Source organism: Culex pipiens, chromosome 1, assembly GCF_016801865.2.
Source record: "Culex pipiens pallens isolate TS chromosome 1, TS_CPP_V2, whole genome shotgun sequence".
Classification (NCBI taxonomy): Eukaryota; Metazoa; Arthropoda; class Insecta; order Diptera; family Culicidae; genus Culex; species Culex pipiens.
In genome coordinates, this window is record NC_068937.1 from 129,395,910 (window position 1) to 129,419,552 (window position 23,643).

The 23,643-nt window shown below is 42.8% G+C and overlaps 3 protein-coding genes across 10 annotated transcripts in view; 2 read left to right on the forward strand and 1 right to left on the reverse strand.

Annotated features, from left to right (window-relative positions):
* LOC120424277 (uncharacterized) overlaps nt 1–2,720 on the forward strand; it is a 51,365-nt gene extending 48,645 nt beyond the window's left edge. For all 8 annotated transcript variants that reach the window (XM_039588347.2, XM_039588345.2, XM_039588343.2 and 5 more), the window contains 2 exons: nt 1,202–1,491; nt 1,555–2,720. In XM_039588347.2, the coding sequence (XP_039444281.1) occupies nt 1,202–1,491; nt 1,555–2,181 (917 nt within the window). In that variant the 3' untranslated portion in view covers nt 2,182–2,720. The remainder of the gene's footprint in view (nt 1–1,201; nt 1,492–1,554) is intronic.
* A 3,279-nt stretch (nt 2,721–5,999) lies between these two features.
* LOC120424238 (uncharacterized) lies at nt 6,000–9,841 on the forward strand. Its single transcript, XM_039588302.2, has 4 exons — nt 6,000–6,344; nt 6,403–8,043; nt 8,107–8,279; nt 8,333–9,841. Exons 1-4 carry the CDS (start codon nt 6,179–6,181, stop codon nt 9,317–9,319), a joined length of 2,967 nt encoding a protein of 988 aa, XP_039444236.1. The 5' UTR covers nt 6,000–6,178; the 3' UTR covers nt 9,320–9,841.
* On the reverse strand, nt 9,579–18,471 carry LOC120424239 (TBC1 domain family member 22B). Its single transcript, XM_039588303.2, has 4 exons — nt 17,171–18,471; nt 16,931–17,113; nt 16,646–16,869; nt 9,579–10,110 (listed from the first exon to the last, which is right to left on the reverse strand). Exons 1-4 carry the CDS (start codon nt 18,189–18,191, stop codon nt 9,985–9,987), a joined length of 1,554 nt encoding a protein of 517 aa, XP_039444237.1. The 5' UTR covers nt 18,192–18,471; the 3' UTR covers nt 9,579–9,984.
* Nucleotides 18,472–23,643: the final 5,172 nt, after the last annotated feature.

Here is a 23,643-nt window from a genome sequence, read left to right on the forward strand (position 1 = left end):
CTAAAATTCTAAAATTCTAAAATTCTAAAATTCTAAAATTCTAAAATTCTAAAATTCTAAAATTCTAAAATTCTAGAATTCTTTAATTCTAAAATTCTAAAATTCTAAAATTCTAAAATTCTAAAATTCTAAAATTCTAAAATTCTAAAATTCTAAAATTCTAAAATTCTAAAATTCTAAAATTCTAAAATTCTAAAATTCTAAAATTCTAAAATTCTAAAATTCTAAAATTCTAAAATTCTAAAATTCTAAAATTCTAAAATTCTAAAATTCTAAAATTCTAAAATTCTAAAATTCTAAAATTCTAAATTTCTAAAATTCTAAAATTCTAAAATTCTAAAATTCTAAAATTCTAAAATTCTAAAATTCTAAAATTCTAAAATTTTAAATTCTAAAATTCTAAAATTCTAAAATTCTAAAATTCTAAAATTCTAAAATTCTAAAATTCTAAAATTCTAAAATTCTAAAATTCTAAAATTCTAAAATTCTAAAATTCTAAAATTCTAAAATTCTAAAATTCTAAAATTCTAAAATTCTAAAATTCTAAAATTCTAAAATTCTAAAATTCTAAAATTCTAAAATTCTAAAATTCTAAAATTCTAAAATTCTAAAATTCTATAATTCTAAAATTCTAAAATTCTAAAATTCTAAAATTCTAAAATTCTAAAATTCTAAAATTCTAAAATTCTAAAATTCTAAAATTCTAAAATTCTAAAATTCTAAAATTCTAAAATTCTAAAATTCTAAAATTCTAAAATTCTAAAATTCTAAAATTCTAAAATTCTAAAATTCTAAAATTCTAAAATTCTAAAATTCTAAAATTCTAAAATTCTAAAATTCTAAAAATCTAAAATTCTAAAATTCTAAAATTCTAAAATTCTAAAATTCTAAAATTCTAAAATTCTAAAATTCTAAAATTCTAAAATTCTAAAATTCTAAAATTCTCAAATTCTCAAATTCTAAAATTCTAAGATTCTAAAATTCTAAAATTCTTAAATTCTAAAATTCTAAAATTCTAAAGTTTTAAAATTCTACATTCTCATAATCTTTAAAATTTTCAAAATTCTCGAAATTTTCAATATTGTCAAAATTCTCAAAATTACAAAATCAGAAGAGAGGAGGAAGCGTTAAATAAGATTGAACACCATAAAAAGTTGAAACTCTCGTTTTGAGTTATAAAAATGATTTTATTTTCTACCAGACACAATCTCCTTTGACGAGGACCTTGCGCTGTCCACCGGAACGCCCCTCGCCCGGAAGCTGCCCAACGTTGGCAAACTCAGCACCCCCGGGGCCGCTGCCACCACCAACGGCACCGTTCCAGCGCAGAACGTCAACAGCTTGAAGCTGAAACCGGTCCCGGGACGAACCCCGACGACGACTTCTCTGAAAGCCACTCCCGCAGCAGCCCCGAAAAAGACACCTCCAGCGGCACCCCCATCGGCGACGAACCCCTCGACGCCACGTGGCTCCCAGCCAAGTTCAGCCAAAGTAGGCGTTGCTTGATTTTGATTTTCAACTGTCACTTTAAAATTTGAACTTTTTTTTTTGCAGTCTCGCGCATCAACCGGAAAGTCCGGAACCGGAATGGCGGCCTCTGGATCGAGAAAGGCGTCGGCCATTTCGGTCGCTTCGGCGTCGATTGCTTCGATGGACGACGGTCCCGTGCCGGACGGAATGGCTCGCTGCTCCGTGTGCGGACGGAACTTTGCCGAGGATCGTGTCGCCAAGCACATGGAAATTTGCCGAAAGACCAAGAGCAAGAAGCGGAAGGTGTTTGACGTGACCAAGCACCGTGTCCAGGGAACCGACGCCGAGAAGTACGTGCTGCGGAAGGGGAAAACTGGCGCGGCGGCCAGTTCCAGCAGTAAAAAATCAATCTCCGGACCAGCGGCATCGACGGCCGCCGCGGCCACTTCCGGTGGCAAGGGCGATTGGAGGAGGAAACACGAAGAATTCATCGCGGCCATCAGGGCGGCCAAAGAGATGAAGGCGTATCTGGCCAAGGGTGGTAAGCTGTCCGATCTGCCGCCGCCGCCACCTTCGGAGAATCCGGACTACGTCCAGTGTCCGCACTGCTCCCGACGGTTCAACCAGACGGCCGCCGAACGACACATTCCCAAGTGTAAAACGATGCTGCACAACAAGCCGAAACCGGCCGCCAAGGGCAGGCGAGTTTAGAAAGATATATTTTTATTAAAACGGTTTTAACTTGCGATATTAGTCAGCAACCAGATTTATCTATATTTATATAAAATGCAATCATCTTTGTTTAGTATTTGGAGCATTAACAATTTTATGCTTTTCTTTCTATCAATTTCACAAAAAGCAGTAAACCGAAAAGACAAAAAAATACGAAAAAAATCATTAACCAATCGTAATGTTCGCATATCACACCAATTAAAAAGACCAACTGCAAAAACCAAATTGCAATCAAAATTCACCTCAAATTATCAGCAGAAGCCGTGAAGAGCAAAATAAAAACAGCATAACGAGATTGTGTCGTCGCGCGCTGAAGTGTGCTGAGGGTCAGTCCAGTCGGAAGTTGGCCGGAACCAAAACGATTGGCAGGACAGAGTGGAGAAAACAGAAATAAATGTATTGAAAAAAATAAAATTGCAACAAATAAAACCTCTCTCGCTTTCCCTCCCTCCCTCGCAGCAGTTTTTCGACCAATGGTTTGTTGTAATGGCTTTGGGTGTGTAACCGAGAGTAAGCTTTGAACGATGAACAAATCGCTTTATTTAGTCCGAAAAGTTCCCATTCTGCGAAGTTTAAACATTATAAACAAGCCAACCCCGACAAATTTTGTTTTGTCTTTTTGTTTTGTTTCTTGACGCATAGCTTGTTTGCGAAGAAGATTTCAAACCTTAATTGGTGGCGATAGTGCATCTCCAGCGCGGGTAGCAAACATCGAAGCAAATCAAATTTGCACCCGACGTCAACCCCACCGCGGTACCTGTCGCGGTAGCAAATTTGCTCTCAGTTCTTCGGGATTTCACTTTTGGTACGTTCGTTTGAGGGCTGGTTCCACACTGAGTGCCGCACTCAGAGCTGTCAAAGTGTTTGTTTGAAGAAACTCGCGCTAGTTCCGCACAAGTTTCACCGCCATCTTGGAACTCTGGAGTTTTTTTTTGAAAAGGTCCAATAAACCAAATTTCCAGTTTTTGCTTTTTGGGTGTTTTTGAAACCACCTTGAGTCAGGGGTATTAAAAACACCCAAAAAGAAAAAACTGAAAATTTGGTTTATTGAACCTTTTCAAAAAAAACTCCAGAACTGAAACTCTAGTGCCACACTCGATATTTTTTCAGTTTCATGCGAGTTCCATGCACACTGAAAAGTGATGTTCGTTTGAACCAAAACTGGCACCGACGAGTGCGGCACTCAGTGCCACACCGGCTGTTCAAGCGAACGTACCATTTGCTACCCGCTGGTTTGCTACTGCGGCAAACGGAATGATGCACGGAAAACTGAATCATGCGCGGAAAAAAAATGTTTCTTTTTTAATATAAAAAATCAAAAAAAAATTAAAAAAATTACAAAATTAAAAAAAAATAAATCAAAAAAATTTAAAAGGATTTAAAAGATTTAAAAAAAACAGTAAAAATAAATTTAAAAAAATTTAAAAATAATAATAAAATTAAAAAATTAAAAAAAAACAAAATTTAAAAAAAAAATAAAAAAATTTAAAAACATAAAAAATTTAAAAATTCCGAAAAAATAAAATAAAAAAAAATAACAATTAAAAAAAACTCAAACAAAATTAAAAATCTGAAAAAAATTAAAAATAATTGAAAAATCTTTAAAAAATTGGAAAAATTTCAAAAGTTCAAAAAATTTAAAAAATAAATAAAATTGAAAAAATCAAACAAAAAATAAGCTATTTAAATTTAAAACGTTACTTAATCCACTCTTAGGAGGTTGGTGCCTTCCTCAAATTTAAAGGGTGCTATCAAAAATAGACACAAAAGGGCGGTGTTATCAGTGTTATCAATTTGACTCATTATTCATACCACTAGATTGGGTAATCAGATTTTCATATTGCAGGGCACTTATGTACTTACAACTTATGATAGGGTAGTCAGATCTCCAATCCAATTTGTGCTTTTTATTACCTATCCAAAGATAGGTCGCATGAAAGATCCGGATAACGTTTTCATCAAAATATCTGAGATCTGGCCTTCAAAAAGTGCATAAATAAAACTTAAGTGCTTATAACTTTTGATAGGGTTACGCACGCACAGACATTTGCTCAGAATTTGGAGTCGATATGAATTCGGAGTCGATATGTATACGTGAAGGTGGGTCTACAAGGCCTATTTAAGAAGTTCATTTTTCGAGTTTTTTTATAGCCTTTCCTAAGTGAATTTTTTGAATTTTTTAATTTTAGAATTTTAGAATTTTAGAATTTTAAATTTTGAATTCTTAAATTTTTAAATTTTTGAATTTTTAAATTTTTGAATTTTTGAATTTTTGAATTTTTAAATTTTTAAATTTTTGATTTTTTGAATTTTTGATTTTTTGAATTTTTGAATTTTTGAATTTTAGGGTTTTAGAATTTTAGAATTTTTAATTTTTTGAATATTTGAATTTTTGAATCACCCACAAGACCCTACAAAAATCTCCGAAACACGCATTCAAAACTTTTCCCCTAGCTTGCCGGCACTTGTCGGGTATCAGAAAATGAGTACCCGACAGGTACCGAGACATAATTTTCTTCTACAGATGAACTTGAGATCAAATTTGATACCTGCTTTGCTAAGCGCGGTGGGATACTCGGGGCAAACTCGAGAGCAAATTAGGTGGGACTCAAATCGGGTAGCAAATGGTTTAACTTTCGACATTTTCGAAAAATGAAATTCTTTGAAATTTCAATAGGATTAAAAAGTTTAATAAACTTTTAGCATTTCTAGGCATGATTCAATTAATAATTATTGATTTTGAAGGTAAACGAGAGCAAAAAATGATAAAAACCCATATTTGCCCCCCGCGGTGGGCTTGTTTCGGTGGCAAATTTGCTACCCTAGCGGTGGGGATGACGGAGTTTTTTCAAGGTGGCAAATTTGATCTCGGTATTCATGAGCCGGGTGCAAATTTGATTTGCACCCCAGCGCTGGAGATGCCCTAAGAGAGTTATAAAATACAGATTGTCGAGGGAAACATATTGGCCAATGTTTGACAGATCCAAACGCGCTGGGCACCAACCGCCCTTTACGCCCAGCAACACTGGCACCGGAATTGTAATTTTAACAGAGTTAATTTTATTTTGGTTAATCGCGGTAGATTTTCTTCAAATAATTCGAACTGTCAAAAATCCACCAAAGCATCTACCACATAGAGCTATCTAAGCCCGATCTCATACACACTAGCACACCATTTGTTTTGCTGGCTGGTACAAAATTTAACCTCACTTTTTTTCGTGTACGTACACGCAATACATACGCACGTAGATAACTCTATTGATCGCTCAAAAAACTGTGATAGAATAGTATCCACCGGTAGATGCTTCGGTGGATTTTTGACAGTTCGAATTATTTCAAGAAAATCCACCGCGGTTAACCAAATCAAATTAACAATAGTACTCAGTACAACTTTCCGTGTGCGATGAAATGTTTCAAGAAAATGCACGAAAAACTTTTAAGGGCCATCCATAAACCACGTGGACACCTAATGGGAGGGGGGTCAGTGATTTCCCACGTTCCATACAAAAAATACTGGTTTTGTAAAGAAATTATCCACGAGGGGGGGGGGGCGGGGAGGGGTCTGATATTCCAAAAAAACTGTCTACTTGGTTTATGGATGGTCCCTTGATAATCAATCTGCTTGGGAGCATACATTTGGATTTATGGACCCCCTATCCCCACACGTAACAAAATTTTTATCCAAATTTAAAAAAAAAATATGGACCGTATAACACGACCTTTCCACTCGCCATTCCTCCAAACTGCGTCACGTAATAAATGAACGCTCCCATGGTGTGTCGCAAAGTGTCAAAAATTTCGTCATAACTTTACGCTGATGCTCGCGAGTGTGTTGTTCTCGTAATTATTTCGCCAAAATCCAAAAAATTTCCACAAGATCTAGCACGAGCAGAGTAACATCTTGCATCCTCTTGTCGACGCGGAAAATGCGAGCAGTCTTTTGAAGGCACACGAACCTAGCAGCAAGCGCGTGAGAATGGCCAGCGTAGTAGAGTCGGCGACCTTGAAACATCCGGACGACGGGACGCCCGCCCTCGAGGACTGCACCGACAAGTTCAACAAGGTGCTGGCGGCGCTGCTGAACCGGAACTTTACCATCAACAACGACGTCTACCTGGAGATGATTGTGTCCCATTTGGGGGGTGAGTTGGGCAGTTTGATTAGTTGGGTTGATTTTGATGTCGCTGGCGTCTTTTTCAGAACATCGCAACCTGTTGAAGTCGGCGGAGATGTTTGTGTTTTTGGACGATGCGCTGGGCCAGTGGGAGAGTGAGACGCTTCCGTCGGGGGACGTGGCGGCGTTTACGCTGCAGGTGCTGGCGATGATCGTGGGGGACGAGTGGAGTTTTGCCCGGGTGCAGAGCAAGAAGCTGTTGGATCGGTTCCAGGACTGCGTCGGGCGGTTCCAGCATCCGTCGGTGAAGCTGGGCCACGTGCTGGTGTTGAAGGCCGTGTCGAGGCACGCGATGGGACTGGCCTGGATCAAGAGTTCGGGGTCGTGGAGGATTTGTTTGGACTATTACAATGGCCAGCTGCAGACGATCTTTATTACGAAGGAGGCGTCGCTGTTTATTTACGAGGTTTTGGAGAGGTTCGGGATGGTCGGGGATTACGAGTTGGTGAAGGAAATTGTGCGGAACATTTTGTCGCCGTTGTTGGACGTGGTGTGGAAGAGTCCGGACCAGGAGCATGCCGTTCTGGTGGACGATGAGAAATCACAGCGGATTGTGACGTCGATGTTGAATCTGATGTGTACGCTGTTCCGGAAGTTGCTGGTCAGTAATAAGAGATCGCGCGCTGCGTACCATATTTTGATAACGTTTAAATTCGAGCGGAACCTGTGGTGTTACGCGGATGCCATCCAGGACCACAGCGTGCTTACGAAGGTGTGGGAGACGCACATTTTGGCGAACTGCACCCGACTTGGCTGCATGGACATTCCTGCGGAAGACACCGTAGTGGAAGATCTGAAGTTTGAAAAGTACACAATCAACTTCTTGAATTATGTGAATTTTTCGCTCCGTCGCGGCAACATCCCGAACGTAATGCTGATGGCCCAAATGCATCACCACGCGTGGAACCTGATGGCGGACCGCGCCCCGGAAGAGGTCGTCCTCAAGAATCAGAACATCAAGTTTGGCGATCAGATTCTGCTGCTCCAGCTGTTCCCCGTGGTTTACGAAATCAAGAGTCTCACCTCGAAGGATCCGCCGGATTACATCGAAAAGTTCTGCATGCGGCTGTACGACATCAGCTGTGAGTTCACCGTACGACTCATGTACGCCTGCCGGGACGTGTTCGTGGCGTACAACACCGTCGTCGCCGAGATGGCCATCAAATCGATCCAGGGAATCGTCTCGATGAACACGCTACCACGTCCGCGGGCCATCATCGCGTTCCAGGCGTTCGTCTACGTGCTGAAGGAGTTCCTGCCGGACATGTGCTACCTGGAGAACCAGTGCGACTTTTCCAAAACCGACCTGATTCTGTCCAAACCGAACCTGCTCGCCGCAATCATCAACGCGCTGCACTCACTCATCCAGAACTACAAATTCAACTGGAAGGAGTGTATCGAATCGACCACGCTCGTCAACTTTATGCTGAACCTTCTTGGGAACCCGAATCTACCCCCGCGCCACGTCGTACTCGCGCTCAAGCTGACCCAGCTCTCGATCGAGCACTTTCTCGCACCGAACCTGGCCCTGCTCATGGACAACATCGAGGGTTCCGGTCTGTCCTTTGTCGGCCGCATCATCTACCAGCGACTCCACGACAGCAACTGGGAGGTTCGCGACTCGGCCCTCGAGCTGCTCGCGTCGATCGTCGAAATCTCGGAAATCAGTTAGTGTGGACGCCAACGCGCCGAAGAACCGCGTCTAATCGCATTCACTTTCCTTTTCGCAGAATTTACATCCTTCCAGAAGCACGTCCTGGACTGCGACATCATTCCGGTGGTGGAGGCGGCCGCGAAGAACGACTCCGAACCGTACGTGCGGGCCTCGGCGCTGCGCTGTCTCACGCTCATGGTCAAGATTCGGCTGCTGTGGGAGCACTCGCTCGTCAAGCTGAACCTGATGGTGAGTTTCTTTCCTATCAATCAACGAGGTTTCGAAATCTTCTTATCCCGCAGAACCACCTGATCACCGTGTTCGACAACGAGAGCGAGGGCGTGGTGCGGCGCGAAGCGGTCAACACCATCCGGGAGATTTACTCGAACCACAAGATCCAGGCGCAGTGCTTGGACGCGGTGTTCTCGGTGCTGGCGTTCTCCGCCGCCAACGACCTGTACTGGGAGGTGAAGCTGAACGCGCTGGTGTTCTGGAAGGTGGTCATGTGCCGGCAGTTTCAGCACCAGGGCATGATCGACGGAACGTTTCCGGCGGTGACGTTCTCGAAGGAGCACAAGAAGATCATCACGCTGACGAACAAGGAGATTCTGCTGAGGCTGCGCAAGGTGTTGAACGAGTTGTCGCTGCGGGGGTGTCTCGGGGTGTTGCTGGCCTGCCTGGGGGACGACTGTGACCTGGAGGTGGTCCGCCAGACGGTGGAGATCATCCGGCGGTTGATGTGCTACCTGAACAAGTACAACTACATGGAGGAGTGCGTGAATCGACGCGTTGAACCGGCCAGCGACGATCGCTCGGCGTTCGTGGCGGTCATCGATACAAACTACTCGGAGCACAAGCGTCCCTCGGACCACCAGCTGAAGAGCGCCCAGCGGAACGACGCCGACTACAGCAGCGGCAACGTGCCCTGCCTCATCAACTCGGACGAGATCATCGACTCGATCGTGAACCTGGACGACGTCAACCTGCTCTCGATCACGTACAAACACAACATGAGCGTCTCGTCGCCGGGACCGGAACCTGCCACGACGATGACCCCCGCCGGCGGTGGCTGCCACTGCGAGGCGAGCAAACATCACGACGACCTGTTCCGGAAGTACGCCGAAGTTACGCCCGAGGACTTCCTGAAGCAGGTCGCCGCCACGGACTTTGACGAGCTGATCGCGGGCCGGGAAAGCTGGCTGCGGAAAACCGAAAGCTTCGGCTCGCTGCTGGACGACGTGCTGTTCTCGTACTACGCGGCCGAGGTCAACGAAGCCGACTGCTACTGAACGAAGAAGGGACTCCAGAAGGGTAAGTATTGATTTGTTTTAATTGTAGTAGCACTTGCAAAGTGACGACCACACGACCGAATGTGATAAGGATGAAGCGTCCTTTTTTTTCTTCAAAGCTTAGTGTTTTGATGCAACAATCGAATTATTTAGCGGGTTTTTAGAGAGATTTTTTTCCGAAATAAATATAGTTGTTCGTTTTGCAAAACACGTGCGGCTTTCTTCAAACTTGGTGATGATCACACGACCCCCTTCAAAGCTGGTTTTATTATAATATTGTTTATTGATTACTTACTTATGTGTGTAGATTGGGTTTATCATAGATACGTCTCTTACTCGTTAAATTTTAATTATCTTTCATTCAAACGGCCCCTGAACAGTTTGCCGGAAATGTCGCTTTTTGTCGTCGTTTCTAAACTCTAGAAAATAATCTGTTTTACTTCTTGCTCCATGCTTCTTATATTTTTCCTTTTTTTAACTTTGCAACCTGTTTGATATCTGCACGCGCACTGCACCAACGAATTATCAAAAATCAAAAAACAAATCTAATCTTTTTGCTTCCCCTGGAAATTTCAATCCGACCTGCTTCAAATGAACTTGTACAGATAGTTTTTACAATAGTCCCCGTGATGCTGGTTCTGCTGCTGCTGGTGGTGGCACAGCTGTCAACTCAGGTGCTTCTTCGTGTCGGCGTACGTAAACTTGAGGCGGAACGCTTCCGCGACGAGCACGCCGATGTGCGAGTCGGTCCAGTTGTGGGTCGGCAGGTTCTGCAGCAGCAGCATCAGGCCCTGTGTGGTGGGGAGAAGGGCAAGCAACAAGAGAGAGGATTAGCAAACTATACATATTTACAAAATTTTATTAATTTTGCGCTCGTTCAATCGTAACACCCAACTACCCATGTTGGTTCCCAATGGTTCGTAAATGTAGAGAACCTGGAGTTTATTAGAGAACGGCCATCTTAAACCAAAAGTATCACTCGAAGGACGAGAACTGTCAAACGGAGGTACCAATCAAGCAAAAGACCAAGGTTGTTCGCAATTTTCAGTGCAAGAACGGGCCTTGACCGATTTCAAAAATTTCTGAAATTTCTAAAATTTCTGAAATTTTAAAAATTTCAAAAATTTCAAAAATTCAAAAATTTTAAATTTTTTTAAAAATTTATAAATTTCAACATTTTTAAAAATTTCAATTTATTTTTTAAATTCTAAAATTTAAAAAAAAAATCAAAAATTTCTAAAATTTTTAAAATTTTAAAATTTTAAAAAATTTTAGAATTTTAAAAACTTTAAAAATTTTAAAAGTTTTGAAAATTTCAAAAACTTTAAAAATTTCAAAATTTTTGAAAATTTCAAAAAAAATCAAAAATTTCAACAAAATAATTAAATTTATCCCTAGAATATTTCAGCCACAACTTGTTTCTTCTTTTACAACCACTAGATCATTTTGCACATTTTTGAGCCCTTCTAGACAATTGTAGAGCTTGTCAAAAATGAACATTTTTATTCTTGAAAAATGAATTTTGGTCAATTCTATCAAAAGTTCTGGGCAAAAAACGATTAAAAATGCTCATTTTCAAATTGAGATTAAATAAGTTAAACAAAAAAGACCCCCGAGATATTTTCAGCAAATGTACTCTAAAATGTGTACTTTCAGATGCTTCTAAGAGCGAGGTCAAACTCTACCACCTTTTCGAGTTATTCACATTTCAAAATGGCGTCTTTTTCGTCGTATTTTGGCTATAACTTTCGTTTTAAAGGTCCGATTTTTGCTCTCTGGGAAGATAAATGTGTGTTTTGATAAGCTCTACAAATGTCTACAAGACACCAACTCGCTACGACACAAGCCTGCGTTGATAAATCCAAAAAACTCATTTTTCCATAAACACTTCAACCTAAATTACAAAAATGGCTCTAGAAACTTCCCGTTTGAAGATAGAGCTTTGTGCTCTTGAGCAAAGTTGCTCAAAATGGTGTTCTCTACAACTTTTCTGAAGACCGAAGCGCTATCTCGTCATCCCGCCAAAATAAAAATTCTGAACCACCCTAAAATTTGGACCACCCTAATATCCACCATACCAAAAGAGGGCCCTATTGACCCGGATCATTAGTCCCGAAGACACCAAAGCTATAAATCTTAACGTATGGTCGCTATCAATTTTGCCACGCTAGATTTCGGGTTCGGACCACTGTGCAATCGAGCAAAAGACCAAGGTTGTTCGCAATTTTCAGTGTAAGAACGGGCCTTGACCGATCTCAAAAATTTAACAAAATTTCTAAAATTTCAAAAGTTTTAAAAGTTTTGAAAATTTCAAAAGTTTCAAAAATTAAAAAAAAATTAAAAAATTACTAAAATTTCTAAAACTTAAATTTTTTTAAAAAATTTAAAAGTTTCAAAAATTTTAAAAAATTTGAAAATTTCAGAAATTTCTAAAATTTCAAAAGTTTCAAAAATTTCAAAAGCTTCAAAAATTTAAAAAAATTTAAGAAATTTCTAAAATTTCTAAAACTTAAAAAAACTTAAAAATTTTAAAAGTTTCAAAAAATTTAAAAATTTTAAAAGTTTCAAAAATTTTCAAAATTTCAAAATTTTTCAAAATTTAAGAAATTTCAAAAATTTCAAAAATTTAACAAAATTTCTAAAATTTCTAAAGTTTCAAAAATTCCTAAAATTTCAAAAAATTCAAAAATTTCAAAAAATTCAAAAATTTCAAAAAATTCAAAAATTTCAAAAAATTCAAAAAAATTTAAAAATTCAAAAAATTTAAAAGTTTCAAAAATTCAAAAAAATTCAAAATTTCAAAAAATTTAGATTTTTTAAAATTCAAAAAATCAAATTTTTTTAAAATTTTTTAAATAAAAAAAATTAAATTTTTGAAATTATTAAAAATTCAGAATTTCAAAAATTTAAAAAAAAAATTAAAATTTTTAGAAATTTCAAAATTTTTAAAAAATTTAAAAAAAATTTAAAATTACTAAATTAAAAATCTAAGCAAATTTCTTTTTCTGAAATTTTAATTTTTTAAATTTTTAAATTTTCTGAAATTTTTGATTTTTTTTTTAAGTTTTTTAAATTTTTTATATTTTTGCCTTCCTTACCTTACTGAGGAAAGGCTATAAAATCACTCGAAAAACGAAATTCTTAATTTGCCCTCCTAGACCCACCTTCATGTATACTTATCGACTCAGAATCACATTCTGAACAAATGTCTGTGTGTGTGTGTGTGTGTGTGGTGGGATGTTGATCAAAAAAATTTGCACTGGATTATCTCGGCACTGGCTGAACCGATTTGGACCGTATTGGTCTCATTCGATCCGTCTTGGGGTCCCATAAGTCGCTATTGAAAATTATAAAGTTTAGTTAAGTACTTCAAAAGTTATGCTAAAAAAAACGATTCTAACAAAAGTCCGGATGATTATAAAAAGGGTGGTTTTTGTAAGAAACCCATGCATTTTTAGAAAGGTATTCGAAAGACCTTTCCAACGAATTCAAAAGTTTGAAGATCTGACAACCCTATCAAAAGTTATAAGCACGTAAGTGCCCTGAATTATGAAGATTTGACTACCCAATCTGATGGTATGAATAATTATAAAATATGAAATATGAATCAAGTGGATAGAACACTGCAAAGGTCCGCCCTTTGGTATTACTTTGGATAGGAAACTTAACTGGAATACTCATTTGAATAATGTATTAAACAAAGGAATTAATGCTCTATGGGTGTGTAAAAAAACTTTTGGGGAAAAATGGGGCCTTCGCCCTAAAATGATATATTGGATATATACATGTATAGTAAGACCAAGAATTACGTACGCCTCACTTGTCTGGTGGCCAAAAGTTAAGGAAAAAAAATCACAAGATAAACTAGCTAAACTGCAAAGATTAGCCACCATTTCAATAACAGGAGCTATGCAAAGCACTTCATCTGCCGCATTAAATTCCTTGTTAAATTTACTTCCTCTTCACAAATTTGTAGAATTAGAAGCATTTAAAAGTGCTTTATTAATGAATCGATCCACAAGAATTCAGGATAAAGAATTGACTGGGCACTTAGAGGTCCTTAAATACATTACTCTGTATCCGGCGTTAAACTTAATAGTAGACTGGATGCCGACCAAGACAAACTATGACATTCCATTCACAGTGGACGCTAAAAGTCGCTACGAGTGGGATAATGGTGGGCCTAATCTTCGTCCAGGCTCTGTTGTGTTCTACACGGACGGTTCCAAAATGAACAACAAGACGGGAGCAGGAGTTTTTGGCCCAGGAATTGAAACATTTGTTTCAATGGGACAATATCCAACAGTTTTCCAAGCCGAAGTTTATGCAATAATTGAATGTTTGCACATTTGCTTTAAAAGGAATTATAGATTTGCTAATATTTGTATCTTTTCTGACAGCTTGGCAGCACTGAATGCTCTGAAAGGGTATACCTGCCAGTCAAGACTAGTATGGGAAGGAATCTATTTACTATAGTAAATAGATTCCTTCCCATACTAGTCTTACTAGCCATACTAGCCTTATAAGGCAATTATCCCAAAATAACGCGGTTAATCTTTACTGGGTTCCTGGGCATTGTGGAATTCTAGGAAACGAAATAGCGGACAGCCTGGCAAGGAAAGGATCTGATGCCGACTTCATTGGCCCAGAAACTTTCTTTGGTGTTCCAGACTGTTCTCTAAAAATGGAGCTTAAACGGTGGGATATATCAACAATACAATCTATTTGGAATTCCACCGATTCTTTTAGACAGGCAAAAAGATTTATCTTTCCAAAAGAGAAACTTTCTCGAGAATTACTAAAACTAGACAAAAAGAATTTAAGGGTGATCGCTGGTTTATTAACTGGTCACTGCCCATGTAAATATCACTTATTCCATATGAGGAAAATCTCAAACGCAATTTGTAGATTTTGTAATATTGAAAAAGAAACATCAGAGCACCTGCTTTGCAATTGCGGTGTCCTGATCCAAAGTAGAATTTCATTTTTTCCGAAAGAATCTTACAGCCCTCCAATATCAATATATTCCGTCCTAGTAGGGGATAGACTTTATAAAACAAGTCGTACCTAACTGGGACAACACGCAGTAAACAGGAGCTGCCTCTCATCGTTCCATGATGTTGGGTTAACCTGATTTGCTATAAAAAAGGGTCACACCACAATATTCCTCTAATTGGTCGCAGTGGTATCAAGGCTCAAAAAAAAAAAAGGTCCGCCCTTGTGTATCTATTTTGGATAGCATTACCCTCTAAATGTGAGGAAGGCAACAACCACCTAAGGGTGGATTAAGCAACGTTTTTTTTTTTTAATTTTTGAAATGTTTGAAATTTTTGAAATTTTTTGAAATTTTTTAAATCTATAAAATTTTTGAAATGTTTGAAATTTTAGATATTTTTGAATTTTTTTGAAATTTTTAAAATTTTTAAAATTTTTGAAATTTTTTGAAATTTTTAAAAATTCTATAATTTTTGAAATTTTTGAAATTTTTAAAATTTTGGAAATTTCAAGTTTTTTTTTTTTGAATATTTGAATTTTTTAAAACACATATCGAGATTTTCTCGATCGTCAGTCGTAATGTGTCAATGGTAGATCGAGAAATTACGATCGAATGATCTCAGTCTACTATCGTCAAATTACGATCGTAATATTATGAGTCGAGAAATTACGATCGAATGCAATAATCACCAAGATCCTAGCGTTGAGTCGTGTTTATTTGTTGCTATTTCTTTTGTCGCGGTGTTTTGTTACAATTTTTTGACCTAAGCATGTTATAAAAGTACAGTAGTAATTTTTGTGTTAATCCTTTAACCATTCTATAAACTGAGTAAGGGCTCGAACCTAACTTGTTTGAAGAAAAGGGTGATGATGAAAAGCAATTGACAGTGAAGAAAATATACTATTTCAAGGATCAATAGTAAAAGAAAGATAGTCATTTATAAACTGCCCATGTTCGCATAAATGTCCCATATGCAAAAACATCAAGCTGAGAAAAACGCATTTGAAGTTTGTCCCACACATAAGGCTACGTGTTAAGTTTTCGTTAAAAAACTAGATTTCCTCCTGATTTCCAGAACAAAGTACTGGATGTTATAGGCTTTTCTGATAGAGCACAGGATTTTGAACCAACCTGCATTATTAACTCAAAAACGATGAAAATGCATATGGGACATTTATGCGATCATGGGCAGAGCATCAATTGGTAAAATACAGTGGAAAAGCGTTGAGCGATAAGAGAATCAAAAAGGTAAAATCGAAATCAAATGGAAGTCGTGTTAGAAAATCAGTGAAACAAAATAAACAGAAGATAGGTGGGAGCTGAAATGGAAAGAATAAAAACCCCGTTTTGTGATGTTTCAGGTACATCCACAGCAGTTGACTCAACATATTGCGAATCAAAACAATACCGTCTACAATCACAAATTACTTCCCTGTCCCACATTGGCGCGCTTCTTTCTTTCACCCGTCTCGACTCCGACCCGCGGTGGTCAAAGGTTTACGAGCCGTTTCCACAGGCCACCAGCTAGGTCATCATGAAAACCAAGCCAACGTGGAGGTAAGAATCAAGATAATTCGGATGATCTAACCGAACTACGGATGTAGTTAGTTGCGCTCCTTCCTGAATATTCCTTACGGGACCATCCATAAACCACGTGGACAATTTAAGGGGGGGGGGGGGTAAGCGATTGTCCACAATCCATACAAAAAAGATTTTTTTTGTATGAACAATTGTCCACGAAGGGGGGGGGGGGGGTTTGAGATTCCAAAAAAATGTGTCCACGTGGTTTATGGATGGTCCCTACTTGGATGTCAACCGAAGAGCACGCAACAAGGTCAGTGCCGTTGCATGCTCTTAGGTATCAATCCCTGATCTGCAAAAAAACGCTCCACTTAAATACGATATTAAATGTAAAAAAAAAGGTAAAAATTCAGAATTCAAAACTCAATGAATTTAGGAATTTGAGATTTAAAGAATTTAAGATCTTAAGAATATGAGAATGAAAGGTTTTGTAAATTATTAAATTAAATTTCGAAATTTTCAAGCTTCAGACTTTTAGAACGTTAGAGTTTTGAATTTTCTAAAATCTAGATTAAATTGTCAAAAGGTCCTATCTACACAGGAAACCCATGACGGATAGGTTATTTTGAAAATTTAATTTCATTATTTTTTTAACATTGAAATTACAGTGTCCAATTTAATTTTTGAATTCAATTATTGTTTTTTTTTAACAAGCACGCACTGTCATCTTTTCTTGAGGGAGTCACGAAAAGAATGCGCAACTTTTCTTGACCGTGTTCCTTGAAACACGAAAGAAAGTGATAACCCACCTGAAAGTCCCGCTCCTGCAGCAGCTGGTCGCGCCAGTGCAGCAGAAAGGCGGCGCACACGTACAGCTGGAACACCGCGAAGCCGTCCGACTCGGCCAGGTACGTGTCCCAGAGGCGGATCGTGCAGTACAGCGGCAGCTCGCGCGTCAGCAGGTTGTTCATCCAGCGGAACGAAAACTGCAGATAGTCGACGCCGTGGGCCTGCAGGTGCCGGTGGAGGGTTCCTGCGGGGTTTCAGAAGGTCGGTTAGTGCTTTGAGAGTTTTTATTTGATGGTCAGCTTTACCGTCGATTCGCTGAATTAGGTCCTTCAGCTGGTTCACCTTCTCCTGGATGCCGAGCTGAGCGAAGATGTAGTTGTCCTGGATGCAGTCGAGGAACTTGGACAGACACCAGAACGAGTCCGCCTCGATGATGTCGCGCTGCTCCTCGGACAGGTCACCCAGTTGGCACTGTTCCAGATCCTTGTCTGGAATTGCAGAGTTTGTAACTAATCTAGGTTCAACATCAATCAACAGAAACTTACCAGCTCCGACGGATTCCTGTAGAAACACGATAAAAAACGGCGTCACCAGGTCGTTGATGCCCTGGACGTAGCCGGACGCGGGGTGGCGAATCGCCCAAATGAACAAAATTCGCTCGAACATCTCCTGGACCAGTTTCTGCTGGAACAGCGCCACGTGCGGGTTCATCCGCGGCACGTCGATGTGAATCTGGCGGTACGTGTCCTGCTGCGTTTCGTCCCGGGCGTCAACGTGGAAGTACTGCTGCACGAGCTTCCGGTAATCGACTCGCTTTCGCTCCAGCAGAGTGTTTCGCCGTTCTAGGCTCGTCGGCAGGTAACCGGCCAGCAGACGCCACGTGACGGCACGCATTCGGCGCGGAACGCCCGACCAGCTGATTTCCTTCAAGGCGATCAGATTCAACAGCGGCGCCTCCAAGATATTGGTAAACTTTTCGTACTTGGACTCGCACTCGACGTCCTTCGAGGCCACATTCGAGGACAGTTTCAACGGCTGTGGACGGCCCGGGTAAGCGTGAAACCGTTGGCGCAGCCGATGATCGCTGACATTGTTCATTCCGTCATGATTCTGCTGCTGCTCCCTTCGCTGAACCACATTCCCGTCGTTGTCACTGTCCACTCCGGTCCGACTGCTAATCTTCATTCCGTCCATGCTCTCGACCATGGTCGTCGTCGTCGTCGCCACCGCCGCCGCCGTTCCGACCCTCACATTCTTGTGATTCTTGTGTGTCTTGATGACGTTCAACGCCGCCGACTGAGACACCTTCTTCGATATCCGCGCGGCCTCCACCGACACTCCCCCCGAAATGATACAAAACTCGTCGTCCCCCAGATCCCACGCGTCGCTCACCGATTCCTGGTAGTCCTGGAACGAACTTCCACCCCCCGCGCCACCTCCAGCTCCAGCTCCCCCGTTTCCCCCGGAGGCCATCCGCGTAGCCATCGTGGGCCGACCCGGAAGTCGCGCTGCCGAATTGTTCCGCCAAAAGGTCGACGAACCGGCCGCGTCGCTACTGCTGTTCATGGCCGCCGTTCCGAAGATTCGCTGCTGCTGCCTTTAATTAGCTGACGACGAGTTTTGGCTGGTCATCTTTTCTTCCCTCTTTGTGTGTCACCTCACTCTCCCGGAAGGGCGCGCTGCAGCGATTGCTGTTCCCGTACTCGATACCCGTGTGCTCTCGCAAATGACGTTGTCGACGGGGCGGCGGTTCCACGGCTGCGGTTCACGGAACGCGTAAAACAAAATTAACAAAAATTCCGGAAAACTAGCTAAAATTTTCTTCCACTATTTTGACGATTTTGACACATACACAGGTCGCGCACGGACGGGGAGCTGTTGACATTTTGTAATCTCTTTTCCATCGGATGGACGAAATATTTCACATGAATTTTGAACCCCGTTAGAAAAATCAGAAAAATGGCCAAGATTACTCGAGAGCAATTCTCTGAAATTTCGGTCATTCATTTTTTTATGTAGTTTTTAATCAGGCTGAAATTTTTTTTTTAATTCGGTTTGCCCAAAGAAGCCATTTTGCATCATTAGTTTGTCCATATAATTTTTCATAGCACTCGAGCTGTCACCGTCGGCGCGTAAACATCGTCGTCGAATTGTAGCTCTCGCGAAAGTTAATTTATTAGTGCTCCCGGTGTGTTACCCAGCACCCTGGGGAAACGAAAGCAGCCCAAGCCGCCGCCGCTGCCCGGCGAAGGCGATTCCGGCCGGGATAGTGCATCGCAGATCGTGCAGCGGGTGGACTACAAGAAGGCCCGCAAACAGCAGAAAGAAAAGGTGGTGACGCCGCCGTCTTCGAGACGCCGCCGAAGAAACTCCACCGGCGGTATCTCATCGATTTCGGACCAGCTCAACGAACATCGGCCACTGACCCAACCCGGGAGGTCTTCCGGAGGATTCCCGACGGCGAATCAGTTCGAGATGCTCGACTTCGACATCTCCGGCGATGAGGCAGAAAACGTAAACAATGGCGGCGGTGGTGGAACTTTTGCCGTTGGTGATGGTGCTGCTGGTGGTGATGCTGCTGGTAGTAATGTGAAAAATCCGCCTCCTGCTCCCGCAAAAATACGCTGTCCGCCGATTTTCGTCCACGGTTCCAGTGTCCCAGCGCTTAATCGACTGATGTCAACAACCCAGCTGGGCGCCGACGATTATCACCTGCGGGTAAACAAAGGGTACATCCAGATCAGGGTGTCGACTAAATCCCACTTTACTTCTGTGGTGAGTACTTTGAAGCAGGCAAATGTCCAGTTCTACACCCACGGGACCAGTGATGAAACCCCGGTGAAAATCGTCCTTTCCGGATTGCCAGTGTTTCCGGTAGAAGAAGTTAGGCGGGAACTCGAAGATGTGTTTCTGCGTCCCACAAGTGTGCGTCAGATGGGGAAATCGAAGCACGGTGATTACGCGCTATACCTGCTGCAGTTTGAGAAGGGAACCGTGAAACTTCAGGAGCTGCAACAAATCAAGGCGCTGTTCAACGTGATCGTCCGTTGGAGGCACTACTCCAAGAAGAAGTCGGACGTCGTCCAGTGTTTCCGGTGCCAGCAGTACGGCCACGGGATGAGAAACTGCCATCTGGAGGCCAAGTGCGTGAAGTGTGGTGAGCGCCACCAGACGACCGCATGCGCACTCCCCGCGCGAGCCGACGTCGTGGTCAACGACGACCGCTCACAAATCCGTTGTGCTAACTGCAGCCAAAATCACACAGCGAACTACAAGGGTTGCCCCACCCGCCTCAAGTACCTGCAGGACTTGAAGGCAAAGAAGAAAACGAGTCCCGCCAGCAGAAGCAACCTTCCGAAGGTGTCTGCAGTTCCTGCGCCTGCCCCCAGGCCACAAGGTGGCGACTTGAGCCAGCTGCTCGGCAGCATCGCGAATCCTGGGGTCTCGTACTCGCAAGCAGTGCAGGGCCAGCCCGAGTCGTCAACCCTGTTCACCGTCGAGGAGTTCATGTGCCTAGCCAGTGAACTCTTCACTAGGCTTTCGAATTGCCAGTCGAAGGCCATGCAATTCCTCGCCCTCAGCGAGCTCATTATCAAGTTTGTTTATAATGGCCAACCTTAGCTCGCTGAAGGTGATGAATTGGAACTGCCGTTCCATCCGCAACAAGGTTGTGGAATTTTTCCACTTCCTCGAAGCTCACGAAATCGACATCGCTGCAATCACGGAGACCTGGCTGCAGCTCAACAACTCGGTGTACCACGAAAGCTACACCATTGTTCGCGCGGACCGTAACTCACCGGATGCTGCTCGAGGGGGAGGAGTTGCACTTCTGGTGCGTAACGGGATAAAGTACTCCAAGCTCGAAACTTCGACCCGGGCAATCGAGTCCGTTGGGGTCACGATCAATGTGGATCCCGCACCAGTGAACATCGTTGCTGTTTACTACCCTGGCTCGACCCGCAGGGCAACGCTTTGTCAATTCCGACGCGAAATACGGCAGCTCAGCAGCATCGATGGGTCAGTCTTCCTGGTGGGTGACCTGAACGCGCGACATAGGATGTGGAACTGTGCCAGGGCCAACAAAGCAGGACAAATCTTGCACCAAGAGTACGAGTCCAAGGACATCTACATACACGCTCCGGATACTCCCACCCGCTGCCCCGCTGGACGAGGGAGGCCTTCCACGCTGGACCTGGTCATCTCAAACAACCTGGTGCAGATGTCGAAGCCGATAACGCACGTCGAACTGTCGTCGGACCATCTGCCGGTCACTTTTAAGATCGACGCTGACGTTCCAGTCGCCCCGGCTGGAAGACTCGTCCGATGCTTCGACAGAGCGAACTGGAGTACATTTGCTCGCTCGATCGAGCGGGAGGTCGACCTTAACGCAAGCTGGATCAACGATTTGGATCGCTCGGAGAAAATCGACGACGCCATCGACAAGTTCACCGCCATCCTGAAAGCTGCTGAGGAATCCGCTGTCCCTTCGCGTAGGATCCTACCTCAGAAGAAAGACATTCCCGACGAGCTGAAGCTGCTAATCCGGCTGAGGAACGTACGGCGTAGGCAGTTCATCCGAAGACGTGACCCGCTCATCGGAGCGGTGGTGACCCACCTGAACAACGTCATCAGCACCAAAAGCGCCGAACACCGCTACAAAAACTTCGGCTCCTTACTAAGGACGCTGGACAACGGCAGCAACAAGTTCTGGAAGCTTACCCGCAACCTCCGGAACACGGTCAAGTACAGTCCCCCGCTGAACGTCAACGGAGACCTCGTAGCGAGCCCTTCAGCGAAAGCCGAAGCGCTCGCTAGTGCATTCGCCGCTGCCCACAACAACGAGCAACCAGGTGATCCCGAAACATCGGCTGCTGTGGAGAACGCGCTTGGCCACATCCGAGCGACAACTCCTCCCGTGCCTCCGGCCGCCCTTGTCAAGCCGAAAGAGGTCAAGGCGATCATCCGCACGCTCAAAAACCGGAAGTCTCCTGGGCAAGACGGAATCCGGAATACGTGCCTCAAGCAGCTGCCAAGAAAAGGGTTGGTCGTCCTGACCAAAATCTTCAACGCTTGCCTGGCCTTGGGCTACTTTCCGGCCGGCTGGAAACACGCGAACGTGATCGCCATCCCAAAGGCGAACAAGGACATAACCAATCCAGGTAACTACCGCCCGATCAGCCTTTTGAGCAGCCTGAGCAAACTCCTGGAACGGGTGATCCTCGTCCGGATAAACCGTCACCTGGAGACGGAGCAACTCATTCCACACGAGCAGTTCGGCTTCAAGCCGGGGCACTCAACGGTGCACCAACTCGCCCGTATCTCGGAGATGGTGAAGCGCGGTTTCCTGGCGGGGAAGTCAACCGGCATGATCCTTCTCGACGTCGAAAAAGCCTACGACTCCGTGTGGCAGGACGCCGTGGTCTACAAGCTCTTCCGCTCGAACCTCCAGCCATTCCTGGTCAAGATCGTCGAGTCGTTCCTGACAAATCGTTCGTTTACGGTGACGGTGAATGGCGAGCGTTCTTCCGTCCACAACATCCCCTTCGGCGTGCCCCAAGGATCAGTGCTGAGCCCGACTCTCTACAACATCCTCACCTCCGACGTGCCGATGATCGATGGAGTGTCGTACGCATTCTTTGCGGATGACACTGCATACTTGGCATCGGACAAGGACCCGAAGATCGTCGTCACCCACCTACAAGCGGCACAGAACAACCTCGAGGAGTTTCAGCGGAAGTGGCGCATCAAGCTGAACGCTGGGAAAACCCAGTCCATCTTCTTCACCAGGAGGCGTGCTGCTCGGCACCTTCCCCGCAGATCGATCAGCGTCAACGGCCAGCCTGCAACGTGGGACGACGAAGTCACGTACCTGGGAGTGGTGCATGACAAGAAGCTAAAGTACGACAAGCACGTGAACTACATCATCGGGAAGGTGGATCGGTCCACCAAAGCGCTCTACTCCCTGCTGAATCGGCGGTCGAAGCTGAGCATCAAGAACAAGTCGCTGGTGGTCAAGTGCATCATCCGTCCAATGCTGACCTACGCTGCTGCGGTCTGGGGCAACTGCGCCAAATCGCACCGTAAGCGACTCCAGGTGAAGCAGAATAAGCTGCTCAAGATGGTGCACAACCTGGACCCGTGGTACCCGACCGACGATCTACACAAGCTGGCCGGCGTCGACACCGTTGACGCAAGCATCGAAAGGGCAACGAGAACCTTCAGGACTTCGTGTGGGATGTCAACGAATCCGCTCATCGAAGCACTCCTCCGCCAACAACTGTGATATTAGTTTTTAAGCCAAACATAGATCTAGGGTTTTTTCTCAAAAAATATTTTCCCTAAAAGAACACCCAGTTAGCAAAATCTAAACGTAGAAATATGTATCCTCCCTGCAAAGGCTTATGAATTGATCTCAGTTGAAAGGTTCTCCAAATCTCTGAATTGCAAATGTAACATCCTGGAGCAGAACAGTTAAATTCTAATAAAAACACTATTGAATTGAATTGAATAATTTTTCATATAAATTTGGCAGCTGTCCATACAAAAATGACATATGAAAATTAAAAAAATCTGTATCTTTTGAAGAAATTTTTTGATCGATTTGGTGTCTTTGTAAAAGTTGTAGGTGTGGATAAAGAGTACACTAAAAAAATGATAGAAATTCGCAGAATGTGAAAAAAATCTTGGACCGAGTTATGCATTTTTGAATCAATACTGCTTTTTTCAAAAAAATCGAAATAATCAATCTTCAATCAATCTTCATTTTTCGATGTGAAATCCAATTTGCAATCAAAAAGTACTTTAGTGAAGTTTTAATAAAGTGCACCGTTTTTAAGTTATAGCTTAGGCCTCGGCTTAGGCTGCGATTAGCAGAGCAGCGAGTCAGACGTGCGTCCCTCAAGAACCAAACAAGTGTTAACAGGTTCAAAAAAAACCTATATGAGCAATTCTCGCTGAAACCGTCCCACTAGATGCACATGTTCTCAAATCGTTACGGCAATGTTCTCATTCGATTCAG